At 40.4% G+C, this 24,451-nt stretch overlaps 2 protein-coding genes across 4 annotated transcripts in view; both read left to right on the forward strand.

Moving 5' to 3' along the window:
- The first annotated feature begins 344 nt into the window (after positions 1 to 344).
- znf644a (zinc finger protein 644a) lies at positions 345 to 15,770 on the forward strand. Of its 3 annotated transcripts, none has more exons than XM_031559985.2 (7): positions 345 to 526; positions 8,039 to 8,138; positions 8,184 to 10,827; positions 13,683 to 14,180; positions 14,301 to 14,426; positions 14,551 to 14,653; positions 14,943 to 15,770. In XM_031559985.2, exons 2-7 carry the CDS (start codon positions 8,058 to 8,060, stop codon positions 15,133 to 15,135), a joined length of 3,645 nt encoding a protein of 1,214 aa, XP_031415845.1. In that variant the 5' UTR covers positions 345 to 526; positions 8,039 to 8,057; the 3' UTR covers positions 15,136 to 15,770. The 3 variants fall into 3 exon arrangements, with proteins under 3 accessions (XP_031415845.1, XP_031415846.1, XP_012675723.2); XM_031559986.2 differs by having other exon boundaries at positions 8,229 to 10,827; XM_012820269.3 differs by having other exon boundaries at positions 8,039 to 10,827.
- A 2,771-nt stretch (positions 15,771 to 18,541) lies between these two features.
- Positions 18,542 to 24,451, forward strand: part of fam110b (family with sequence similarity 110 member B) — a 32,979-nt gene continuing 27,069 nt past the window's right edge. Inside the window, exon 1 of the mRNA XM_042703004.1 lies at positions 18,542 to 18,984. The gene's annotated coding sequence lies outside the window, so the exon portion shown is untranslated. The remainder of the gene's footprint in view (positions 18,985 to 24,451) is intronic.

Consider the following 24,451-nt stretch of genomic DNA (forward strand, 5'->3'; position numbering starts at 1 on the left):
AACAGACTTCTTGGCTGGGGTTCTGTCACAACAGAAGGCAGCACATCTTCTTTTAATCCTGTTCAGGCCACTGGTTGTTGTGTGCAAATCCCTGCTTCAGAAGAGCATGCTACAAACATCAGTGTCATTCATTCCTCTTGATGGCTTGAATCCATACTCATACCATCCTCATCACGGAGAAGCGAGTGAAAGCTTAACTAGGGCTGTTTTTGTTTGGTGTACCAATAACAACACCTTTTGCTTATTGGCTGTGCCATTGTCGATTGGTAGTAATGGGGAAGATAGCTAACCGGAAGTAAAGATACTGGATATTGGCTTAGACCGGAAAGACGCCATCTTTACGTGAGAAAGGGGTCTGTCTCTGGTCCCGATCGGGCAGCGATAGCTACAACCAAATAAGCGCCCCTCCCAGAAATTATCACAGGCAAATATGGCGGCGTTGGGTCGGATGGAAGATGCTGTAAGGCCATATCCTTGCGAAATGATCTAGCAAAGTCGTTAACGTTCGCATTTTCGCTGTTGAAAGGTAAGTCTTATCTTGTTAGTACAATGTTTTGAATTGCTGAACTAACTTATCATTATCGTTCTGGAACGAGGACATGTTCGCTCGTGTGGCTCATCACAATGGACAGTTAACGTTAGCTAGGGTAGCTGAAGCTGAAGCCAGGTATTCTTGTGTGTAAACCATAAACGGTGACGTTAGCCAACTTCACTGTGATGTGTACCATTGGAATTTATATGTCAGTAAATATATATATATAGCCTTGCAAACCCTTGCGTGTGGTAAGTTCATTGTGTCAACAAGCCATATAGAGCGTGTGTAGATCTCGCCAAGTAGAAATTGCCGTATTCGACAGGTCGCTTTTGTGCTGCACGGGTTTTATTCAACTGTGGCTACAGCGCTTTCTCTACAACACCGGTGTAGCACCGTGCACGGAGGAAAACTAGCGGGTCTCGTGATCAATCCAAATGGGCGGTGCGAACCAATCTACATTAAAGGTCAAATCGGCTGAAAACTTTGAGATGTATACATTTAAATGAAAGCTACAGTCTGTGAAGGGTTGTTGATGTGAGCTCAACAGGCAGACAAATTGCACTACCCACCTGAAACTATTTGTTGTAATCAATAATGTGTGGTCGAAAATTAAACGAAAATAACCATACAACATATGCATAAAATGTTCTGCGTATTTGTAAGTATACTCTGCTATATAACTGTGATTGTGGCATGTGTATGATGAAGTCCTCTGTATGCCCCCCCCCCCCCCCCCCCAAAAGGGTGCTTTTGCTTTTACAACGGAAACACATTGCATTCACAAAGGAAAAAAAAAAACAATTGGACACCTTATCTCATAATGATGATTTGCTATCTTGTAATCACAAGAAAACATTTATTAATTACTTCTGTATCTCATAATTATGAGATCAGAGATGACACAGGAATTGACAGGTAGCCTCCACATCCATTGCTTGGTGGAATCTGATCGCCTAGTCAAGGTACGGTAGCACCTAGCATACGGGTTGGCTTGATGGGTTGACTACACATCTCTTCCTGGCCGAGCCCTCCTGTTAAAGGTGCAGTCATCGATTCTAGACATGCAAACATGCTGAGCTCCACAACATAAACGCATTGTTAAGAAAGAAAGATGGCCAAGAAGCAGCCAAAGAACAAACAATTCAAAAGGAAGTGCAATGATCAGGCAAGGGCGAAGAAGAGACATGTTAACATTGGTGAGGCTTCCCAACGGTGGGGACACCTCAAAGATTTGGAAGGCATGAAGACTGGTTGATTGTTTTTGCTTGACTAATGGGCAATATTATTTCAATTACATTTTATTTATATAGCGCGAAAACAATAGAATTGTCTCAAGGCGTTAATATTAGTTTTGCTTTGTTTCATATAACCAATAGGTCACTCTTGTTTTGTCCCGTTTGCTAATGTTTGTGAAGGCTAATTCCCACTGGTTAGCTTGCAAGCAGGTACCTGTATCACATTTGTGTGTCAGGTAACCTGAAAGTACTTGCCCACAGACATTCATACGAAATGCTGTTGTTGCGATGTTAGTTATAGTAGCAGGAGAATTGGGGGTATAACTGTCTGGAGCGGATGTGCTGGCTCGGGGAAAAAAAGTCTTCTCTCTGCGTGTTAGCTTCGCAACAGCAACTCTAACGGCAGTTTGCTAACCCACAACCTATCTAACATAAGTTGCATACCTTGATACGTCATTGTTCGCTCTATTACAAAGTATTTGTCTGTACAGCATTTGCGAGGGGTTTTATAGCCACAAAGACCTAACAACACAAGTTTGCCAGCACAGTGAATTATTTTGATTGATGCATAATTCGAAATGCTATGCAGGTTAATGTTACCTTCCTTGTTATCTTAGCTGATACAAACCGTCATCTCTTTGGGAACTGTAGTTTTGTGAATGTAAGCAACTAACTCTCGCTAGCTTTTACTCTAGTTTTGGATGCTGTGTTTGTGTGCTTGCATGTTGTTTGTTTGACGTATTCTAATAATGTTTGTTTGGCTTCAACTATGAGAGAGACATGCCACAAGGCTGGAACATCTAGATCAGGGGTGTCAAACTGAGATACACAGAGGGCCGAAATTAAATACTGGGTCCAAGTCGAGGGCCGGACATATTCAATATTTATTGGGGGGAAAAAAGATATTATATTTTTTCATATGTAAACATGAACTTAAGTTTAACATAGGCCTATTGAATCTGGGACAAGCAGCCTAAGTCTTAGGCCTATTAGTTATTGCCTATAAACAGAGATCAAATTTCAAAATAAAATAAACATCAGTGGCATTCAATTATTATGCCTCTCTTTCTGCCGCCAGATTAATTTCCAATGAAATTCATTTTTTCCGCAGGCCGCCAACTGCCAAAAACAAATTTCCTTCAATGGAAATCCAAACATCTAACTATTAACAGTCCATGCCTTTCAAATCTAGGATACATTATGCTCAGTACTGCACTCTGCTATGCTCTGATGCACATTAGCCTGAGCCAGATACTTGCTATTATTTTAGATACAAGTTCATCAATGTTTGGGGTCAGGCTCCGAGCTGAGGACATTCTCAGGATTGAGTGAAGGTGTTCATCAGTAAGTTGACTCCTGTGTGATGATTTGTTCATCTTCATCAAAGAGAAAAGTTGTTCACAGCGGTATGTGCTGCCAAACATAGAGAGCATTTGAGCAGCTTGGGTACGCAGCTGGGGCATTGTGTCTGGATGAAACATGGAAACTGTGCAGTGCCCAGAGTCATACTTTGTCTTGAGTGTGTCGCTACATTGGAGTTCGATCAGCTCCATTTGGAGGTGGGCTGGTGCGCTTTCCACATCAATGGCAAATGCATTACTGAGCAGTTCAAACCTACTCTAAGTATGCTGAGTTTTTCAGCAAATTGTGCACTTGGGAACACGGAGACCTGCTCTTTCATAGTTTGGCAGCATAGGAAATGGCCCAGGTTTTCGTGCAGCGTCTGCGTTTCCCACAGGCGTAGCTAGGTTAGAAATGCCTTCACTGCAGCGTGCATATCAGTGATCACATGGCCCCATCCTGAAGCTGCAGGTTGAGCGCATTGAGATGGCTTGAGATGTCCTCATGCAACTCGAAACATCTGTTTAGCACTCTCCCCCGGCTTAACCAACTCTTATGAAGTTAACTGCGTGTGTTTCGGTGCTCATTACGTGATCCATTTTGTAGACCGATGGCAAGGTCACATACACGATCAGCAACGGTGTTTCTGCTCAGGCTCATATTTAAAAATGCTTGCCTTTTTTTCAGGGCACACAATGTTGCAAACTTTTATCATGCAGTTCTTGACATTCTCCCTCGGTAAAGGGTCGGGCTGCTTTAGCGATCTCCGCTACTTCAATAAAGCTTGGCTTCACAGCAGCCTCACTTTGTGATTTGGCTTTTACGAACATAGTCTGCTGTGACACCAGTCTTCTTTTCAACTCCTCTACCTTCTGGAGCTTCTGTTTCATGTCCAGGTGTTTGTTCTTGTCTTGGTGTTTCGTTTCATAGTGCCGTCTTAAATTATATTCTTTCATTACAGCCACATCGGTTTGCCCTTTACATTGGTGAACGTATATTCTGCATCCCACCTCTCTTGAAAACCCCTGTTTTCAAAGTCCACCTTTTGTTTGGCCATTTTTTGGGGGGGAGAGAGACAGGCCGCAAGCTAAACTTTGACTTCTGGTGATGAGGCTGCAGACAGTGGGGCAAAGGCTTGCGCGCCTAAATTGACCTAGGCTACCAACGCAGTTGCAGTGCATTGTGGGACTTGCAGTATTAGCGGTGCTTGTGTCATCCGCCAACTGATCTGATCATCTGATCTGTCATCCGTCAACGTGTTTGGTATGAAATGTTGCCAAATTTATTGACCATCGTGTTGCAGCCTTGAAATAAACACTTCACTTGAACTTATTGGCTTTATGCAATAGCATAACATGACATACACTCTGTACAAGTACTCTGAACATAATTTACACGTGTTATTATATGTTTAACCTATACATATAATGATAACATGTAAGAACCCTACTAAATATACAAGATAAATATACAATACAGCATTGCTAAACCTATAATAACCTATACATATAATACTAACATATATACATATAAAATATAATACACATATAATAACCTGCCTCAGCTGTTACCTCCCTTTCATTGATTCATAAGGCATCATATAGATGTGAAGGAAGACATGTATCTTATGTGTTTTATTATACACAATATGCTTTTTACTGACTAAACTCTAGGGGTGGGAATTGGCAAAAATGTGACGATTCGATAGTATTGCGATATTTGGGCCACGATTCAATATTATTTGCGATTCTTAACATATTGCGATACAGGAAGTATTGCGATTTGATTCTGCGATATATTGCGATTCATGTCCCCCATATTATTCAAAGGCATTACAAAAAATGAGGAAAATAAGACTGCTCAACTCACTTCAAATGTCACATTTAATTCTGTGAACAACATTATCTTCTACACATTAACTACACAAAAACTTTGTCCTTGAACATTCAGGACAGAGGACCTTAGTAATTATTCTCTGAATAGGAGACCTCTCACATGAATGCTGAGCTCCCAGCACATAAGTTAAAATTATTTAAATACAATAGAATAACATAAAGCAGACATAATAGAGTAACATAAACCTGAGAATAATCTTCTAATTAAAAGTAACTTAGAGCTTTAATACAAATTGAGAAAAATAAACAAAGATGTGTACTGCTAGAGTCCAGTCCAGTTGGTTGCAAGGTCATCAACCAAAATGTAAAATTAATTTGGGAATATTGGCATTTTTGTTCAGAAAAAGGAGTTGGTCAACATGCTCCTCTGGGCCGTTACTATATCTCCTGCAGTGGAGAACACCCTTTCAGCAGGTAGTGCCGTCGATGCTCAGGTATGTTTTAGCCAGTTTGGCTAGGTAAGGACACATTGTCTCATGAGCTTTCCACCAGTTGAGGGGGTTTTCTTCTAGTGGCAGTGGAGAAGCCTCCTGGTATCTCTTCACTTCCTCTTCAGCTTGGGAAAATGCTGACTTTTGTGGGGCTGTGGTAGAAAATGTTTCTCACAGTTAATCAGCTAGCCCAGATCTTCTTTAAGGTTGTGGCTCTTCAAGCACCTCAAGATCCTGCCCATCCATTTCTACTCCAGAGGCACTGCTGGTCTCTTCTTGCCTAATAGTGGGCTGTAGAGAAACATTAGATAAATGAACATCTCAAATAGCTGTGGAATGCTCAATGCAATTGCTGATTTTGCATTAAAACAGATATAAGAAAACAATGCTAATCACTAACCAGTATAGAGATTAATCACCAGATGAACATAGGCTTGGTTTAAAAAAAATCAGATAAATAATATAGCATTTGTAAAATACTTTCTGACATTTTAAAATAATAACTATTTAAACAATGTAATAAACCAGTTCAATTAAGCCTACCTGAAGGCTGGCAGCCTCCACAACCAGTCTGGAATAAGTGTCACTGATGTCATCTGTGGTCAGGAAAGGCAGTGTATGTATGTATTTCATTGTAACGGTCACCATTGGCCGCAATGTTTCCATGAATGTAAAGAGTTTTAAATGGTGTTCAGACTAGTCTAATTTAGACCCTTGTCTATAAAGTGAGTAGACAGTAAATATATTTGTTAGGTGAAAATTCACTCTAGTTATCTCCGAAGTTGTAGATCAGGATATTTATTCAGTAACAATTGCAATCGGGCTTACTCGTAGCACACGGATGAAAGTGAAGCAATTTCACAAGCCTCGCACAGGGTTTATATACTTAAGATTTATCTAACTCTGACGCCATACATTTTTCAAATATCAGCCAGAATAGCCACGCTCGACACAAAAAAGTCCAACTGTGCTTTCTGTAATGCAAGGATGTCATTTTTACACAGGGTCGAACAAGCACAGTTCGACCCTTCTTATCTCCTCTGAACTCACCCAAACATAGACAAAATGTTCCTTCCTGCATATAGCTCTTACACATATGCAGACTAAGTGGTGTCAGCACCTTATAATCTAAGTTGCAGAAACACAGAAAAGCCATGTTCCTGCTTACATAAGCACATGATTCATACAATGTAATTATTAATACAAGGCACTTCATTAATATATTCTTAAGTCATGAACAGTGTTTCGAGATCAATGCAATCAATCTTTATTACTATTTTGAGAAATGTTCATGTTTTTGGATAGTATTACCTCAATCAACAAAAACAGAAAGTGGAGGTTCTGATTGGTGTTAAACAGTGGAGGTTCTGATTGGTGTTAAACAGTGGAGGTTCTGATTGGTGTTAAACAGTGGTTCTGATTGGTGTTAAACAGTGGAGGTTCTGATTGGTGTTAAACAGTGGAGGTTCTGATTGGTGTTAAACAGTGGTTCTGATTAGTGTTAAACAGTGCATATTTAGGGGATGTTCTGATTAGTGTTAAACAGTGGTTCTGATTGGTTTTAAACAGTGGTTCTGATTGGTGTTAAACAGTGCATATTTAGGGGATGTTCTGATTAGTGTTAAACAGTGGTTCTGATTAGTGTTAAACAGTGGTTCTGATTGGTGTTAAACAGTGGTTCTGATTGGTGTTAAACAGTGCATATTTAGGGGATGTTCTGATTGGTGTTAAACAGTGCATATTTAGGGGATGTTCTGATTAGTGTTAAACAGTGGTTCTGATTGGTGTTAAACAGTGAGTATTTAGTGGAGGTTCTGATTGGTGTTAAACAGTGGTTCTGATTGGTGTTAAACAGTGCATATTTAGCGAGCCAGCTAACAGTAGGAGTCCTGCCACATCTGTGAACATACTGTATGTATCTTTTGATACAGTTTTCCTGTGTACAGATTGTACATTTTCTGCAGCAGAACAGCTCAGATTGTATATCACTCTGATGTGCACTCAATCGCTAGTGGAAACTGAACTTTCATTTTCCGTGCTGGATGGCACGGACATTAAAGTGAGGTTATAACGTTAACTTTTTGGTAAAATAAAGCAAAAAAAGTTGTTAACTTGCACCTGCAACATGTCTAACTGTTGGCTAGTGAAGCTAACATGGTTTGTCCGCCAACTATAGAGCTGCATAACTGACATGGTAAGTTAGCACCAGACCTTTCTAAGTGAACGCATTTCAAGACAGAAGATTATTACCCTACTTGCTAGGATGTCTTTGATTGTGAAATACATTTGGTTTCCTTCAAGGCACATTCAGTGGTTCTAATGTAGGCAATAAGGTTGAGTGCTAGAATAATATCACTGAAAAAACGATAGTCAAGCCGGAAAGTCTGCACACCCCTTTCACATTCTCCATGTTTTATTACGTTAGACATATTCTACATTAGATTAAGTTCATTTTTTGTTTCAAAATTCGACACAAATTAGGCCATAATGACAAAGTGAGAACATTAGACATTTGTGCTTTATATGTGTATATATATGTGTATATATATAATGTATATAGTTTAATTTAACATTCATTAATGTCTCTTTATCATCCTCCAGAAACAAGTTAAAGGTCCACATGTGGGGGACGGAGCTGAAGGAGGAGGGCCAACACAATGCTTTGAAGTCTGACGTCACAACCAGCACTCGGGATCCACACATAAACAACGCATCTTCTCTCACAACCAGCACTCGGGATCCACACATAAACAACGCATCTTCTCTCACAACCAGCACTCGGGATCCACACATAAACAACGCATCTTCTCTCAAAACCAACATGCTGCTTTCCGTTCAGTGTAAAAAAGGTCACATGCCAAGAACTATCAACTCGGTCTACCCTGAGACAGATGAACTACTGAAAGACAATCATTTGAATGGTTCCTCATCAGGTCAAATGTCTGACAAGCCTCTCCTTGGTAAATCTAAAAATGTGCTGGGGCTTATTGGTAAAGGCATGCTTGCAAGGCAGGGTGACGTTAAGCCAAATATTGACTGGGGATGTGATCTGACCTCTGGATCCGCGACTTCTGGACTTGTGTTGTCAGCACAGGGGAATGACAACAGAGGGATCTGGAGCGTTGAATCCTCAAGTTTTTTAGATAATGATGGTCCTAATGTGGGGGGTAAACTGACATCAGGCGCATCACCCGCCCAACATAGACGAAGAAAACGCAAAATGGAAATGGTTGTAATGTCTGATCCCTCTGAGGACGTTTACACAATCGTAAGTCTTGATTCCCAGACAAGTGATGAAAGGTCCAAAGGAGAGCAAATGAATGGATCATCCCAACCCAAAATCCCAAATGTAAGACTGTTGGATCATTTTGGCAGTTTGTCCAAACCTGACACTAAGCCAGAAAAGAGTTGTTCTGCATTACCCCCAAACGCTACAGATGAGCGGAGGCAGAGAAACAGGGACATGGTATTCAGACCAGCAATATCTGACCAAAACAATGGAAATGAAACCGTGGCAGATTTTGATTCGGAACATTCCGGCAGCACTTCGGATAATTATGATGATGATGCAAATGACTTTAACTGGGACCCTCAGCGGGAGTTCATCAAGTTCCTGTGGGAGGATCTTGATCAGGACCAAAAGAAGAATGCAGAAGTCTCTGCCAACATCGTTAAGAAACAGATGGCATCTGTTGAAATGGGGACCGACTACTCAAATGATCTTTGTATGAACTTGATTAAAAAAACACAGAATGGTCAAAGTGATCATACAGATCAAATTTCCATCAGGCCTCAGGGCAAAGATGTGGAAACCTCACAGGTGGTTAGAAGTAGACAATATTACAAAGAACATGTTGAAGGTATTCAGAAGTTTATTTATGGCGAACCAGAAGGGACCGAAGAGACCAGCATAGGGCGTGAGCTCACCGTTCGTAAAGAACAGCTGTTAGAATCTGGAAGATCTAACGCGGAACCTTTATTTTTCCCGTGCACAAACTGTAACATCATATGTCAAGAGAGAAATCAACTGCACCGCCACATGAGGCAGCATGGAGAAGCAGCCGGCCAGGCGCAGACACTACCTCTGATATGCAAGGAGTGTGGATGGGCTTTTCACAATCCGTCTGCCCTCCTCCAGCACAGGTCGATCCACATCGAGAGACGACGCAGATTAATTGAGGAAATGAAGGAACTAAATGATTTGAAAGATGTAGGGAGGAGTACCAGGCTGCAACATGCTCTGTGCCTTTATGAAACTAACAACCCAAATACCCGTGCTCCGCATACCAAGACTTCTGAAAAAGGCAAGCGTTACTGCTCTTGTGTAAAGTGTGACTTAAAGGCAGTGACTGAATTTGAGCACAAAAGTCGCTTTTTGACGACACATAATGTGCACAAAACTCAAACTCTGAATGAAGAGCCAGATGCGTTACATGCAATTTGCCCCAAAGGTGTGGAGGCTGAGTCAAATACTGTGTATTTAAATACTGTGTGTTTGACAGGCGCACAAAACCAACAGGCTGTATCAAATGAACAAGCAAGCCATGACTACAGATCATATACTCAAGAAGGGGGAACTGGCAGTGTTGCAGGTTGTTCTGATGGCAATGAAAGCCGTAATAAAACTACCCTCCGTAAAAAATGTGAAAACTCTGAAAAGGAAAGTGAACATGACTCTCCCCAAACGTCTAAAGAAATGTTCCAACCAACGCTAATGGACATTATGGTCAGTTCATCTCAAAGGCAAGAAGACATTAAGGAGATCATAAACACCAATGAAAAACATGTGAACATTAAGCAGCCCGTAATAAATAACTGTCCCTCAAAAGGTACGATGAGCTCTCTGCTGCATGGCATGAAAGTTCAAGATGGACCCTTACCTGCCCACCAGCACAGCCTACAAAAGGAAGAGTTGAACAATCTATCTGTCAGGGATTCGCACAATTCTGTAACTGAAAATTTGAAGTCCAACTGCAATGTTGGTGAAGTCTTACCAGATTTGTATCCCAGTAATAACCAAGTGAGACTTAAGGATATCTCTTCTTTATTTGAGGAAGACTGTGACAGAAAAGTTGTGATGAATCCTCAAAAGATTTTAGATGAAGGAAACATAGAAGGAGGTGATGTTTGTGTACTTAGATCAGAGGTGCTTCTGAAAACAAAACCTCCATCAGAATCAGATTTGGGGAGAAAGTCTCGTTCTTATTGTCCAGCACTGTTTGAAACGGCAGTCAGTTTCTCCACTCATACAAGGACACACACACAAAGGGTTGGGGTGAGTGTCAATGCACAGCAGGTCATTTCATCTCCACAAGTAACATCTCGGGATAAGTATCCTCATACCCAAGGAAAGATGACTTCAGTTCCTAGAGGAGCTAAAGAAGCTTCAGGTAAAACCGATTTTGATTCACTATCTATATCTGGTCCTGTTTCAGTGTGTGGCTTTTCCCCCTGTGGCTCTGTCCCAACATTTACAAGAAGATGATGTGCTCACTTTTTTGTTATTTCAATTTCTAGCCCAGTTTTATGTGGGTGTTTTCAAACGAAATATATCAATTTTGTACAAATATAATTAAGTTAATTGTGTCATTTTGTGGTTATAATAACATTAAGTAAAGAATTTTGGAAAACATGTTTTGTGTAGTCTGAAAAGGTGTTCTTCATGAACTGGAAACAATTTAAGGTTTGCACAATTCCTAAATGGAATGGAGGTAAATAGTTTTCAAGTGTTGTCTTTCATCAGCAGGGCATAGCCACATTTGAGCTAGGTCTGTGTTGTCTTTAGCTGACGTCTTGTGCAGCACAGTAATCACTGACCTATATGGCTTATCAAGGTCAGAGTCAAGGAGAAGATTGATGGATGTGCTGCATTCTGCAGGATATAAAATTATCACCACCTAACAGAAGTTGACATCATTACCATAGTGATCTACTGTGAATGACTGAGTAGCAAGATCATCTCAATTGTCAATTTGTTCAAGATAGGTACGCATTAATACAAAATTCAACATTTATCCATCAAGTTCCACCTAATTTACTTCTATTTTTAGATATGATTTTGTACAAACCTTAGTATCATTTTAATGTAGTGTTACATTTTTTGCTTTTTGTTTTTTTGGGTGGAGACTAAACTTAATGAAACTACTTTACAGATTACATTAGCTTTAAAGAACCTGAACCTTTTGTATTATAGAATGTACTTTACGTTACTGTAAATAATACTCCAGTAGCAGGCTCAAGTTGAGTATGCATTATGAGCGGCGCAAGTTTTTTCAAGAAATTCAAGATTTGAAGCTTTTTGCGCACCACGGGAATATCCCCCAAAAAATATTCTTGAATATCTCGAAAGGTAAAGGTTTTAGAGCTTAGAAACCCTCGTAGTGCATACATATAAACATGCGTATTCCGGTCATTTTGAGACCAAATTCAAGTGTCTACGACTGAGATACGGAGCACGCGTGCTAAAAGGGCGTGGCAAAATCTCGATGTTCGCTCAGGTGACGGTAAACGACAGCACCCTAGTTTTGTTCCTCATGGTCAAATTAGCCAGACACCGTTGAGAAAAGTCGTGCCGCTCATAATGCATACTCAACTTGAGCCTGCTACTCCAGTATAAGAAATGATTATCTTCATACATTGTAGCCTTAATCTACTTTAGTCTACATTATTAACTCATTCACAGCAGTTTCTGAGAATTCCAACAGCAAATTCAGTCACTTTTTGCCACAATATTCACAACAAAACCTCATAAGATCCTGGAGGGACTGAAGTAACATTCAAGTTACCCAATGGTACTTTTAAGTTCGCCCCCAACTTGTATTGAAATGAAACGGGCAAGGCTATGGTCCGATGGTCCAGTTGACAATAAGCTAGTTTGTAGCCAGCTAGTTTGTAGCCAGCTAACTCAATGTTAACAAAACATCCCCATCCCCGATGGCGCTTGTGTAGCGGCCGTGGAGATCTCGTGCAGGAGATAGTTTGGTGATACTATAGCCTGCATGGAGAATACCACAAAAAAATCCTAGTATCTGTATACATGGCGAAATAAAGTTGAATTGAATTGAATTGAATTGAATCCCCATCTCAGACTCCTTTTACCCCTATTTTGGACTGAAACTAAAAATGTGCACAATGCAACTCCACAACAAAAATGACTCCATAGGCTATGCAGGTAGGCGCAATTATGCCTCACAGACATTGAAGGGAAAAAATCCTATATCATGCATCGTGGCCAACAAAATATGAGATATATAATATAATATAAGTAAGATTTAGTTTTGGCTTTTATAGCATAGAACTCACTCAATTTAGACCTCTGATTATGGTGTTCTATCATTTACTGTTCTTAAATGGCCTAATCTAGTGGCAATGAAGATAGGGCTAAAGTGAAGAACATTTCTATCTACAAATGGGATCATTGCTGTGAAATATTTTTTTCTTTGTGGTTGGTATGGTACAATGCTGCAAAATAACAGCTATGATTTAGCAACCACAAAGCGCCACCCCTAATATATACTTTGTCTAGTAATGGAACACCTTAGCTATGACCTCATGTGAACCCTTGCCTCTCTTTCTCTTCACACCTATGCTGTTTCTCTCTCTTCACACCTATGCTGTTTCTCTCTCTCTTCACACCTATGCTGTTTCTCTTTCTCCTCACACCTATGCTGTTTCTCTCTCCTCACACCTATGCTGTTTCTCTCTCTCTTCACACCTATGCTGTTTCTCTCTCTCCTCACACCTATGCTGTTTCTCTCTCTTCACACCTATGCTGTTTCTCTCTCTCTTCACACCTATGCTGTTTCTCTCTCTTCACACCTATGCTGTTTCTCTCTCCTCACACCTATGCTGTTTCTCTCTCCTCACACCTATGCTGTTTCTCTCTCTCCTCACACCTATGCTGTTTCTCTCTCTTCACACCTATGCTGTTTCTCTCTCTCTCTTCACACCTATGCTGTTTCTCTCTCCTCACACCTATGCTGTTTCTCTCTCCTCACACCTATGCTGTTGTTCCTTGTTAACCTGCCAGTACTTTCTTCTCAATTCATTTCAATAATGTGACGGCTGCAGAATTTGACCTTTTTTTAGAATTTGATTTCAATAGGCGATTACAACTTCTCAATTTTTCCACAAAGTTCTAACAACATGCTGCATTGCAGGCATGGCACTTCCTTCTGGATGTGCCATATTAACCTTTGACCTTTTCATTCCATAGTTGTTAATGCATTCTGATCTCTGATTGCAGAACAGAAGGAGCGAGTGCACACCGATTCACAGGCTGAATCAAACTGCCCGTTATGTGGGGTAAGGTTCGAGACGAAGACTGGACTGTCCAATCACGTGCGGGGACATCTTAAGAGACTGGGAAAAGCCTACTCCACAGCCACTCTTCGATCTCCACTGGACATCTTGAAGCAGCTGATGAGCAATAGAGAAGAGTTTCATAAGACACTTCGGGCTTTTCATAAGCGACAGATTGCCTCTAAGACTTCTAGTAGGAAAGATCCATTTTTCATATCCGTTGCATCCATTACAGACAATGCTCAGAGTTCTTGTGAAGGGTTGCCTGAGGAGGGAGCCAAAAACAAATGGTTTGAGTCTACAGATTCAGAAAGATATTCCCCTTCAAGTGATTTGATTGGAATGCTGAAAAAGCGGAAGTCGCATGAAGTGAAGAATCCCAGTCAAACTACAAGGAAAGCTGCTCTCCCTTTTCCATTGCCACAGACTGACTCGCTCTCAGGTGACTTGCTTTGTTTTCTGATCTTGCCTAACCACAAACATTACATCCCATGATGATGATGATGATGAGGGATTGTGATATGGCATCAGGGATTATTGTTTCAATATGCTTTCTTTGCAGAAAAAAGTAATTTCAACAGAAAGGTGTGTGTACACTGTAATGCCACATTTCACAGTGGTGTCAGTCTGTCCAATCATCTCCGGGCGTATGCAAGACGGGAGAGAGCTGCCCTGCTTGATGGCACAAGTAAGTTATTCTTTGGAAAGGGATGTAATATACAAGTTATGCGATATTGACCAAAAAAAAATCTATTTAAAAGACTATTTATTTAAAACAATTTCAAACTATTATCTTGTTAATGCCTTTATAGCATATGACTGCAAACAAAAGAAACAGAGGTCTAGGTCTGGGCTCAAGAAAAAAACCTTTCCCCTACCCTACACTACTGAGGAAATGTATCGACTCACATGCAGGTACTACATGATCACACTTGTTTTTTTGTTTTTTTTCCTGTTTGCTTCACAATTGACCCTTTGCTAAGTCCCCCCCCCCCCCTTGGTAAAAATCATTGTGTGGGTAGGTGACTGCAGTATACTTTGCTAGCAGAGTGCCAAAAGCTTGACAGACTCCCACACCTAGTTATGGTTGCTTACGTAGGATTGTACAGTGTTCTAGGGAGGGGCTTAGCAAAGGTTCAATTACAGAGGCTGTGAAGTCATCTTTGTTTAATTCAACGTTTTAATGTCCTGTTTGCTTTTGTAGATTCTGTGATTTAGTGTTCCAGGGCCCTTTATCTGTTCAAGAGGACTGGATCAAGCACTTACAGAGACACATCATTAACACCAGTGTTGCACATACCGGAGCATGCATGGTTGAGGTAACATCCTTACCCATCGACCCCATCGGTGAAACGAGGACAGAAGCCTCACTATTTTTGACTCAAGTATGCACTTGAAGATGAGACATCAAAAACTTAAGATCAATAGAAACATAGAAATATTTCAATTGTCTGTTTTTAAAAAGGCGCTTAAATGTATTTGGTGGCGTGGAGCACATTTCCCCAACCCATGGTATGGTATACCCCACTATAATATGGAATTTATTTTGTCATTTGTTTCATATTTATTTAGATAAATATTAGATAAATACTGTGTTCCCATATTTGTCAAACTTACAGCTGAAGCAAAATGCCCTATTTTAACTGCATCAAATAATACATAATGAGAGTGTTTCTCCCACTGAAGTAACTGAAGACCTCATGGGATGAGACCTTTGTAAATGTAATTGCACAAAGTCAATTCATATCTGACCTGTAAAATAAGATAATACCTTTTGATTTACCCTATAATTACCAATGGAGATTGTTAATATAATTACCTTCCAGAGGCCTCAGTGATGTGTTTTTAATTCATATTCTTGCTGTGACACAGGAACATCCAAACATCATGTTTTCCGTCACTTTTTAGTAGCAATGAATTTAAATAGTTTTATCTGTTATGGCCTACATGTTTTAAAATGATTGCCGTAAAGTGATGTCAACTGGTACAGCATATAATCTTTGTGTAATAAATATTACATCATTTGATTTGATCATGTCTATCTTGGTCATTGTTTCTTTAAAGCAACAGTACGAAGTTTTTGGCTAAAAACAGGCTTGCCTTGGCTGCCTAACCCGTACACCAAAAAGAGCAGACTTGGCACTAATAAAAGCAAACGAACTTGCTAACTGGCAATGTATTTTATATATTGACAGTTTATATGTTTTATATATAATAATGTTGGAAATATATTTAAAAGCTGTTCATTCATTCATTTTCACAGGGTTATCTCTAGATCACAAAACTACATAGTTAATATTTGGGTGGCTAGTGGGTACATGACTATGCTATCAAAATGAATGTAAGGGTTATACATTTACATTTATTCATTTAGCATATGCTTTTATCCAAAACAACTTGCTCTACAGTTCAGATATGCATTTCTGTGTGTGTGTGTGTGTGTGTGTGTGTGTGTGTGTGTGTGTGTGTGTGTGTGTGTGTGTGTGTGTGTGTGTGTGTGTGTTCAATACCTTTTCCCTGTGTCATTTCACATTTATTATACACAATGCCAAGATTTTAGAAAATATCTTCTAGGTCAAGCAAAGGCAAAAGAAAGTTTGAAAGTAGGAAGAGGAAGAACGTTAAGTCCACATTCTGGAGGGCGATAGAGTCCTCAACATGCTTGAAGTTGGTCAGAAAGGTTTGCGTAGCTCTTGGACGGGACCATATTGGGGACTCTCCGTGTCAGAGACTAGTTAATAGAGTCCTCAACATGCCTAAAGTTGGTCAGAAAGGTTTGCGTAGCTCTTGGACGGGCCCATATAGGGTACTCTCCGTGTCAGAGACTAGTTAATAGAGTAGCAGCACTTGCTGACAGCTCTGGTGTTCAACTGAAGCAGAGGACCAGTGTGGCACAGCAAGTCATTCAGAGCAAGATACCCTCGCTGTTGCTGAGGCTGCGTGCGTTGAAGTCCCTGACCAGGGCTACATGGCTACCATGACTCAGTCTAGGAAAAATGTCAAAAAATCAATTGTACACAATGGGTCTGCAGCCAGAGAAATCAACTGACGGGATATGTATTAGAAATGCCATTTAAGTAGTCCAGGCTCCTCTTTGCATTTAAGGTTCAGGAGGAGACGGAGATGTTTTTAGATAATTGTATGAGCAAAGCCACACAACTGCATGCACATTTTTGGAGAGTTTCTGGGGTCCATGGTGAGGAGGACTAATCATCATTTCCATTGGCAGGTTTTTAAAACAAAGACAAAAATGCTTTGCAGTTTGTTTTGTCTGTTTCCATAGTTCTGCTGAATTGAACAATCAAGCCTCAATGAACACAATGCCACAATAAATGACTTAAGCATGCAGAAATCAGAGGGAGCCCGGGCTTACTCCCAGACTGCAGCAGACGAGAGAGAAGCCATATTAAACACATCGCCCAAGGTTTATATAGATAGAAGTTTAGTGTTCTCTGGCGACAAAACAAGTTGTCAGCAGGGATAACCACGTGCTGGGTCTCTGACATCCAAGGCTCCCTGTCTTGAAAGGATGTCAGTTTTGCACAAGGTCGAAAAAAAGCACAGTTCGACCCTTCTTATCACCTCTGGTCCAAACATGCTCTTACACATATGCAGACTAAATGGCACCTAATAATCTAAGTTACACACAAACACAGAAAAGCCATGTTCCTGCTTATAGGTATATATATATTAATACAAGGCACTCATTAATTAGTATGACTTCTGGGTATACCGATCGTCTACACTTCTACCTATCGTCTACCAACAGTGACCATTGACCAATGTAGCAATGTAAAGTCTCACCTAGGGCCCCAACACTGTCAGAGCTGGCCCTGCCTTTGAGGTATTGGTTTGTCTGTTCTGGACTACTGTAGAAACATGAAGGTGCATCACGGCAGACTCAGTGGAAGAGGACCTGCTTTAGCCACGAAAGGCTCATTCTAAGCTAATGAAAACACAATGATTCATAGTTACTGAATTTAACATTAAGTTACATAATTATACATTTAATGACAACAGAATTATGAATACTGTTTACCATTTCTACGAATAGAACTAGACCAAATACCACTAAAAACTTCATTCTGTGATTCAGTCAAACTGGATTTATTCATCGAATTTAGTATCTCAATGTTCTCCACTGGCTTTCTGCTACCAGGTAAACTACAAGGGAAACAAGGGAAACTACAAGAGTTTGTATAAACATACTGTACGTCCTATCAGACTAAAATAAATATGCCCAGGTATTCTGCATTTCACTTTACATTTTATAATTGATCCTTTGAGAACTTCCACAATGAGTTATTGCTTTCTAGCAGTGAAGTTTGTTTCACTTTATTGATCTATGACAAAAACAAATGGCCTATAAGCCAACAAGCATATAAAACAATAGCATGGTAGACATATAACACACTTGACTCACTACAGATGGACACACTATGATCAACTATCCCATGGTCAGCAGTATTAGACTTTCAGACACAATTAATGTTTAAGGAGCAGATACAGTAGGTTATTGGAAGAAAGAAAGAAAATCTGTGTTCATATGATTTTGGTTGAACTCTTCCTTTTAGACCTAGCCTACCCATTCAACAACTCTTGAAGCCTTTGGTAATCCTTTAGTAATTTGGCATCATCTTTGAAGTAGTTTTCGGATTTGAAGGACCCGTTCTAGCACTGCAGAAATTGCCCAAAGCTTTCTTCACGTGGAAAATAATTTCTTGAACTTTCAGCTGTTTCAATATCACATGATAACCCTCAAAAGGATGGATTTAACCTCTTTACACAGTGTTCTCTTCAGTTGAAAAGTATATCCAAAATAACAACGGAATCACTTTTCATCTACCAAAACACAAACCCGTCCATGGAAAATGTACATGTCGCCTTTAAAAATTGGACCAAAATAAAATGTACGAAGGGGAAGACGGCTTTATATAACAAGGAATGTACCATGTATTCCATCAAACTATCGATATGTGCAATTCGAAAGCATAACGTCCGCGGCAATAGAGGAACTGGTCATAGATTATATTTCAAAACATACTTGAGACGGTTTAAACATTTTTCTAGTGCACCCATCCCCACCCCATTTCAGAAGAAGAATTTTCGACGATTTGGGAGTGAAGGTGCACTGCAGATTGAATTAGCTAGTTGGTGCTGTCCTCCACGAGCTTGATAGCTGTGACAACTCTCGTCTAACGGAAAGATACCGCAACATCCATTGTCCTCAGGCGCTGATTATCCAGGTAAGGCGTATACTGGTGAAATATATGTCTTTTATGAAAATGGTCTTGCTGTGCTATGTTAAAATGAAGCTTTCAGTAAAATACCTCTCGCCTATTGTTCAGCTGCAGTCGCACCGATTAGCCGAAAAGGCAGTTAACGTTATGTGATGCATAATCTTTTGGAAAGGCTAATGTTCGTTAACATTATCATAACATTTGCTAGCTTTATGAACGTATTCGAAGTTTAGTGTTACTGTAAGTGTTTTCCATCTAATGTGAGCTCAACGTTGGATATGCATTTTTATACCTTCATGAACAAAGCGTATTTTCTCTTTTTTTTATTTGTTCACTGACAAGTGATGGACCAAATGAAAGGTAACGTTAGCATATGATAGCTGCAAGCCAACGACAGCTAACAATAGCTAGCCGCAATGTTTGCTTACATTGCTGACATATCTGCTAGTATGACCTAATGTTAACCTAGTAACGTTAGGTTGTGCGTCGATAGCTAGCGAACTTCATAATTTCACATATCATGACGAATACCAGCAGAAGGTAGCGGAATCTGTGTTCGAGTGGGCAAACGTTGACGTGAGTATACCCCAGTTAACTCCATCACCTGAGGTGTAATTAAGGCTGATGCCTGAACGTCGTCATCTAGATTCGAGGGCAGTGCCAAGTGGCCTCGCTACTCTTCGTTGTTATGCATGTCATGGTTTAGGAGTCTAATTGCATCAGAGAAGAAATGCCAGCTAACGTTCGTTCATCACACTGTTGCATCAACAACATCAAAAATGTTGCTAGAGTTTAAGCAAGCATGGCATTCAATCAAGAGAGCTGGTTAAGTAGTTATCTAACGCATTGAATAAAGAAAAGGGGACCTAATCATTCTTGATTTGGCTGATATGCTTGTATTGCCTCGGGTTATTGTTGTATAACTGGCACATTCCTTAGCCTTAGCTTGAAACCATAATGTTTTTTAAACAGGTACAAATATTATAAAGTGAACAAAGAAATCTAGATACATTAATAAACTTCCAGCTTACATATGAGCAGACTCTGCAAACCTCTTAATGGTCACATCTGTACAAGCTACCAGCTAGATCAACTTTCATGTGTAATCTTTATGATGTAGTCTCGGCAGGACTTCCATGATTTAATCACAGAGACCCTAGTCTGTAGAGCTGAGCCCTCTGCAAATGGGTCAAAGGAGTATGGTGGCATTTGCAGGCAGACTGAAGAACAAAAACACTTTGGTCACTGTTCCACAGGATTTAAAAAGCAAAATAAAATGTAAGTGTAGAACATTGCCTTCATTTATCTCCTGTCATTCATTTTAGACTTTAGAATAGTTTTAGGGTTGCAGTTGTACTATCGACCAGTATGAGTATTACGGGTTAAGTATGAAATCCTTGGCAGGCTTAACCTACTTTGGCTGGACTATAGCATATAGGCTGTATGCTAAGTTAAAAGTTGCAGCATTGCCTAGCTGGTCTTCACTGCTTGTTTCAGCCATGTCATCTACCGCTAGCCAACATCGTGGGCTGAAAATGGTTTTAACTTTGTGTGACAGACACATGTTTAACTTTATTATTGCTAAAGGCATTTTAATGTTTTATATTATTTGGGGCATTTGTGTGAAGATTATGCTTCGTGCTAAAATCAACAGCATTGCCAAAAGTTCCTCTTGGTGGTCACAGGAAGGGGTCGTTGATGGATGGCACAGGGTCTGAACCACACGCACCAGGGATGTGACCCAGAGTGGTGGGCTCTGGTGCTCACGTAATACAGTTAGCCAGATTACACATGCCAAAGAATGTGTGAAGTTCATATCTTTTTTTTTTACAGTATGAAGACAAGAGATAGCCTATGTTTTGTGGAATGTATTTTCAGTTGTTCATGTTGGGTTCATCATCATTTTGACGTTTTTTAACCTTGGCAATTTTGCTCAGGGTTCAAGATGTCATAAAATATTCTGTCAAAAAGATTAGTGAGTAATGTGATGCCAAACCCAATACTCCTCTAAATTTACAGAATTAAGTGTGTTCTGTTTAAAAACATGGAATTTAGGCCTATGTTGCATGGAATCTGAGATGTTTAGATAAAATGGCAAACAGAGAAACCTACCGTTACCTTCTTGCTTGCACTAGTGAAAGTGACATATCGGTGCTATCTGCGATTAGCCAAAGTTATCAAAACAAAGCAGAAGTTTGCTTTATTGTTGATCGGCGGTTTAAAGCATACACTGTGTTTCATTTTGGATACTAGTCTTAAATGTACTACACAGTGTACACTATGCGACAGGGTGGTGTTGCCACAAATTGAATACGGCCATTGTGCACTCACTTAAAGGAAATAATCACAACATCATCTGCCCGACCTCAGTTGAGAAGAGGTTGGTGGTCCCTCCCCTTCCACTGTGGAGCCAAGATGGTGACCACTGAGGGTGGGAGGTGTCCAGGGAAGTGGGAAAACTCTGATGTTCGTACACAGTCCTGGCTCTGTAAATGGAAAACAAACAAAGTGGCTCAGACAGAGGCATTAACAATCCCAGCCAATCAATACTGAGTGTCAGGAGCACAGAAGGGAGAGGTGGAATTTGATTGACTGTTGAGAATACTCATAACATTTCACGAAACCATATCATGGACTGCATCTTTAAGGTGCTCTGTATGCCACCTTTCTATCATGTTGTGCGACAGGGTAGTTCAATAATTCATTTCAGTATTTATTGCCAAGTAGGTTTACACCTACCTGGAATTTTCTCTGGTGTATAGGTGCATACAGTAAACATAAAACATACAAACACAATAAGTACTACACATAAGAAAAGTACTACACATAAGAACAAAAAAAACACAATATATACGATACAAAAATATAAAAAATGTATATGAAAAAAGTAAAGTGGAAAGTAAAATGCAAAACAGGAGTGCAATGTGAATGTGCAATGTAATGTGTGTTAATGTAACACAGACTTGAGGTGTGGGGGCGGGATAAGAGTCCAAGTCAGGTGGGGGTCCCGGGCCTTGTTAATAAGGCCAACTGCAGCCGGGAAGAAGCTGGTTTTGTGGCGTGAGGTTTTGGTCCTGATGGACCGCAGCCTCCTGCCGTGTAGGGAAGTACCTCGAAGAGTTTGTGACCCGGGTGGGAGGGATCGTCCACAATCTTACCTGCCCGCCTCAGGGTCCTAGAGGCGAACAGGTCCTGTAGAGATGGCAGATTGCAGCCAATCACCTTCTCAGCAGAACGGATGATACGCTGCAGTCTGCCTTTGTCATTGGCAGTGGCAGCAGCGTACCAGATAGTGATGGAGGAGGTGAGGATGGACTTGATGATGCAGGTGTCAAGTGCAAGTGCACCATCATTGTCTTTGGCAGGTTGAACTTCTTCAGCTGCCACAGGAAGTACATCCTCTGTTGAGCTCTTTTGGTGAGGGAGCGGATGTTCAGCTCCCACTTGAGGTCCTGGGAGATGATGGTGCCCAGGAAGCGGAAGGACTCCGCAGTATCGACTGGGGGGTCTCTCAGGGTGATGGGGGTGGGTGGGGCTGGGTTCCTTCTAAAGTCTACAACCATCTTCACTGTTTTCAGAGCATTGAGCTCCACCACACCAGGTCACCAGATGGTCAATCTCCCATCTATACGCGGACTCATCCCCACCAGAGATGAGCCCAATGAGGGTGGTGTTGTCCGCGAACTTGAGGAGTTTGGTGACTGGAGGTGCAGCTGTTGGTATACAGGGAGAAGAGTAGAGGGGAAAGAACGCAGCCTTAAGGGGAACCGGTGCGTATGTCTCTGATTCCAGGACCATACTTCCCCAACCTCACGTGTTGCCTCCTGTCAGACAGGAAGTCTGTGATCCACCTGCAGGTGGAGTCAGGCACACTCAGCTGGGAGAGCTTGTCCTGTAGCAGAGCCGAGATTTGGTCATGAATCGCACAAACGATGCTTACTTGAAACTCTGTACACTAATGAGGGCCACAAGACGGTATCATATCGTCGGATCTGTAGACACTATCACGATATTGCGATTCTTTACATTTTATAATACAGCGAAGTATTGCGATTCAATTTAGTTCTCCTGTGTATTACGTGTCGTGTACTGCAGAGTAGATGTACACAAATGACATTTTAGTGCTGTCAATCGATTTAAAAAAAATATATTATTTGCTGTGATGAATCACAATGGATTGCTTTTTCTTCTTAAGACTGAAGCTTGTAATAATGGATATTTAAATGTAAAATCATGGAATTAATGTAGAATCAACACAAAGCAAATATTTCAATTCAAATACTAGACTATTGTTTAAACTTTGCCAAATACTTGCCTATTGCTTTTAAACTTTGAACACAGATTCTCTGTTGTGAACTACAGATTTCCGATAAAATACAGATTTCCATCAGAATTGACTGTCCCCATAGCATATTTGTTATATGTGTAGCACATAAGGTTTGAAGGGACTTTTATTTTGAAACGGGGATTTGGATGAAGATCGAGAAACAGAGAAGAAGAGACATACTTTTGAGGAGGGAGATACTCTTTGGGAGGGAGCTAGCAACTAGGTCAGCCAGTCGGTAGTTAGAACGTGGTGTGCAGCACATAGGGCTAGTTGGAAGATGACGTGAGAGTCAACTAAGAGTTTAAGCCCTTGGATTCCTGTCTGGAAGTTCACATAATGTAAACTAACGTACATAAGCAATGTTACCTGGTTGATTTAAAGGTAAAAAAAAAACACTTTAGGTCAGACAGGTAACAAGTGATCTTACTTTAATATATCATATTCTGTCATAATTAAGTGAATTTTCATTGACCCAAGCTTTTAAACCCCATGGGAACCTGCCTGGGAATCATCACATAATGTTATGAATATGTAATACTCATGTTAAGAATGTAATATTCTTTTATGGTAACTTATGACATACTGGGAAAATGTACGTAATTACTAAAACTCCTCTACATAATGCTCTTTGGTGTCTGCAACCTTACAAATATTTTAGTTAATCTACAGAATAATATAATATATAAATATAATGAGAGAGAGAGAGAGAGAGAGAGAGAGAGAGAGAGAGATCAAAACTAAAGCCTCCTCACGCATAGTTCCTGGTAAATTACTGGAGTAACCTTTTAGGCACCGCTTGTGATTTTTCACTTCATACATGCAGCTACATTCTGGATTTCTGTACTTGTCCCTGCAATGTTACTGTTTTCATTCCCAACGTACAGGCCATGCAGGCATTTTCCCTGAAATGTGACTAGGTCTTGAGGTGGGAAATTGGGGGTACGGATTTCCCTGAATATTGATCCCTGCTCCCATTCATACGTGACAGTATAAAGGAAATGTTCAGGAAAAGTTCAGGGATAGGCTGCATTGTTTATTACCAAATCTCACCAAACTTATTTTTTTGAAGAAAGGGCATGTATAATCTGTTTGAAACGGTCCTCACATGTACTTCCCTCAAAGTGTTCACAAAAAAGTCAACTCAAG

This window comes from Clupea harengus, chromosome 22 (genome assembly GCF_900700415.2).
Source record: "Clupea harengus chromosome 22, Ch_v2.0.2, whole genome shotgun sequence".
In the NCBI taxonomy this organism is placed as follows: domain Eukaryota; kingdom Metazoa; phylum Chordata; class Actinopteri; order Clupeiformes; family Clupeidae; genus Clupea; species Clupea harengus.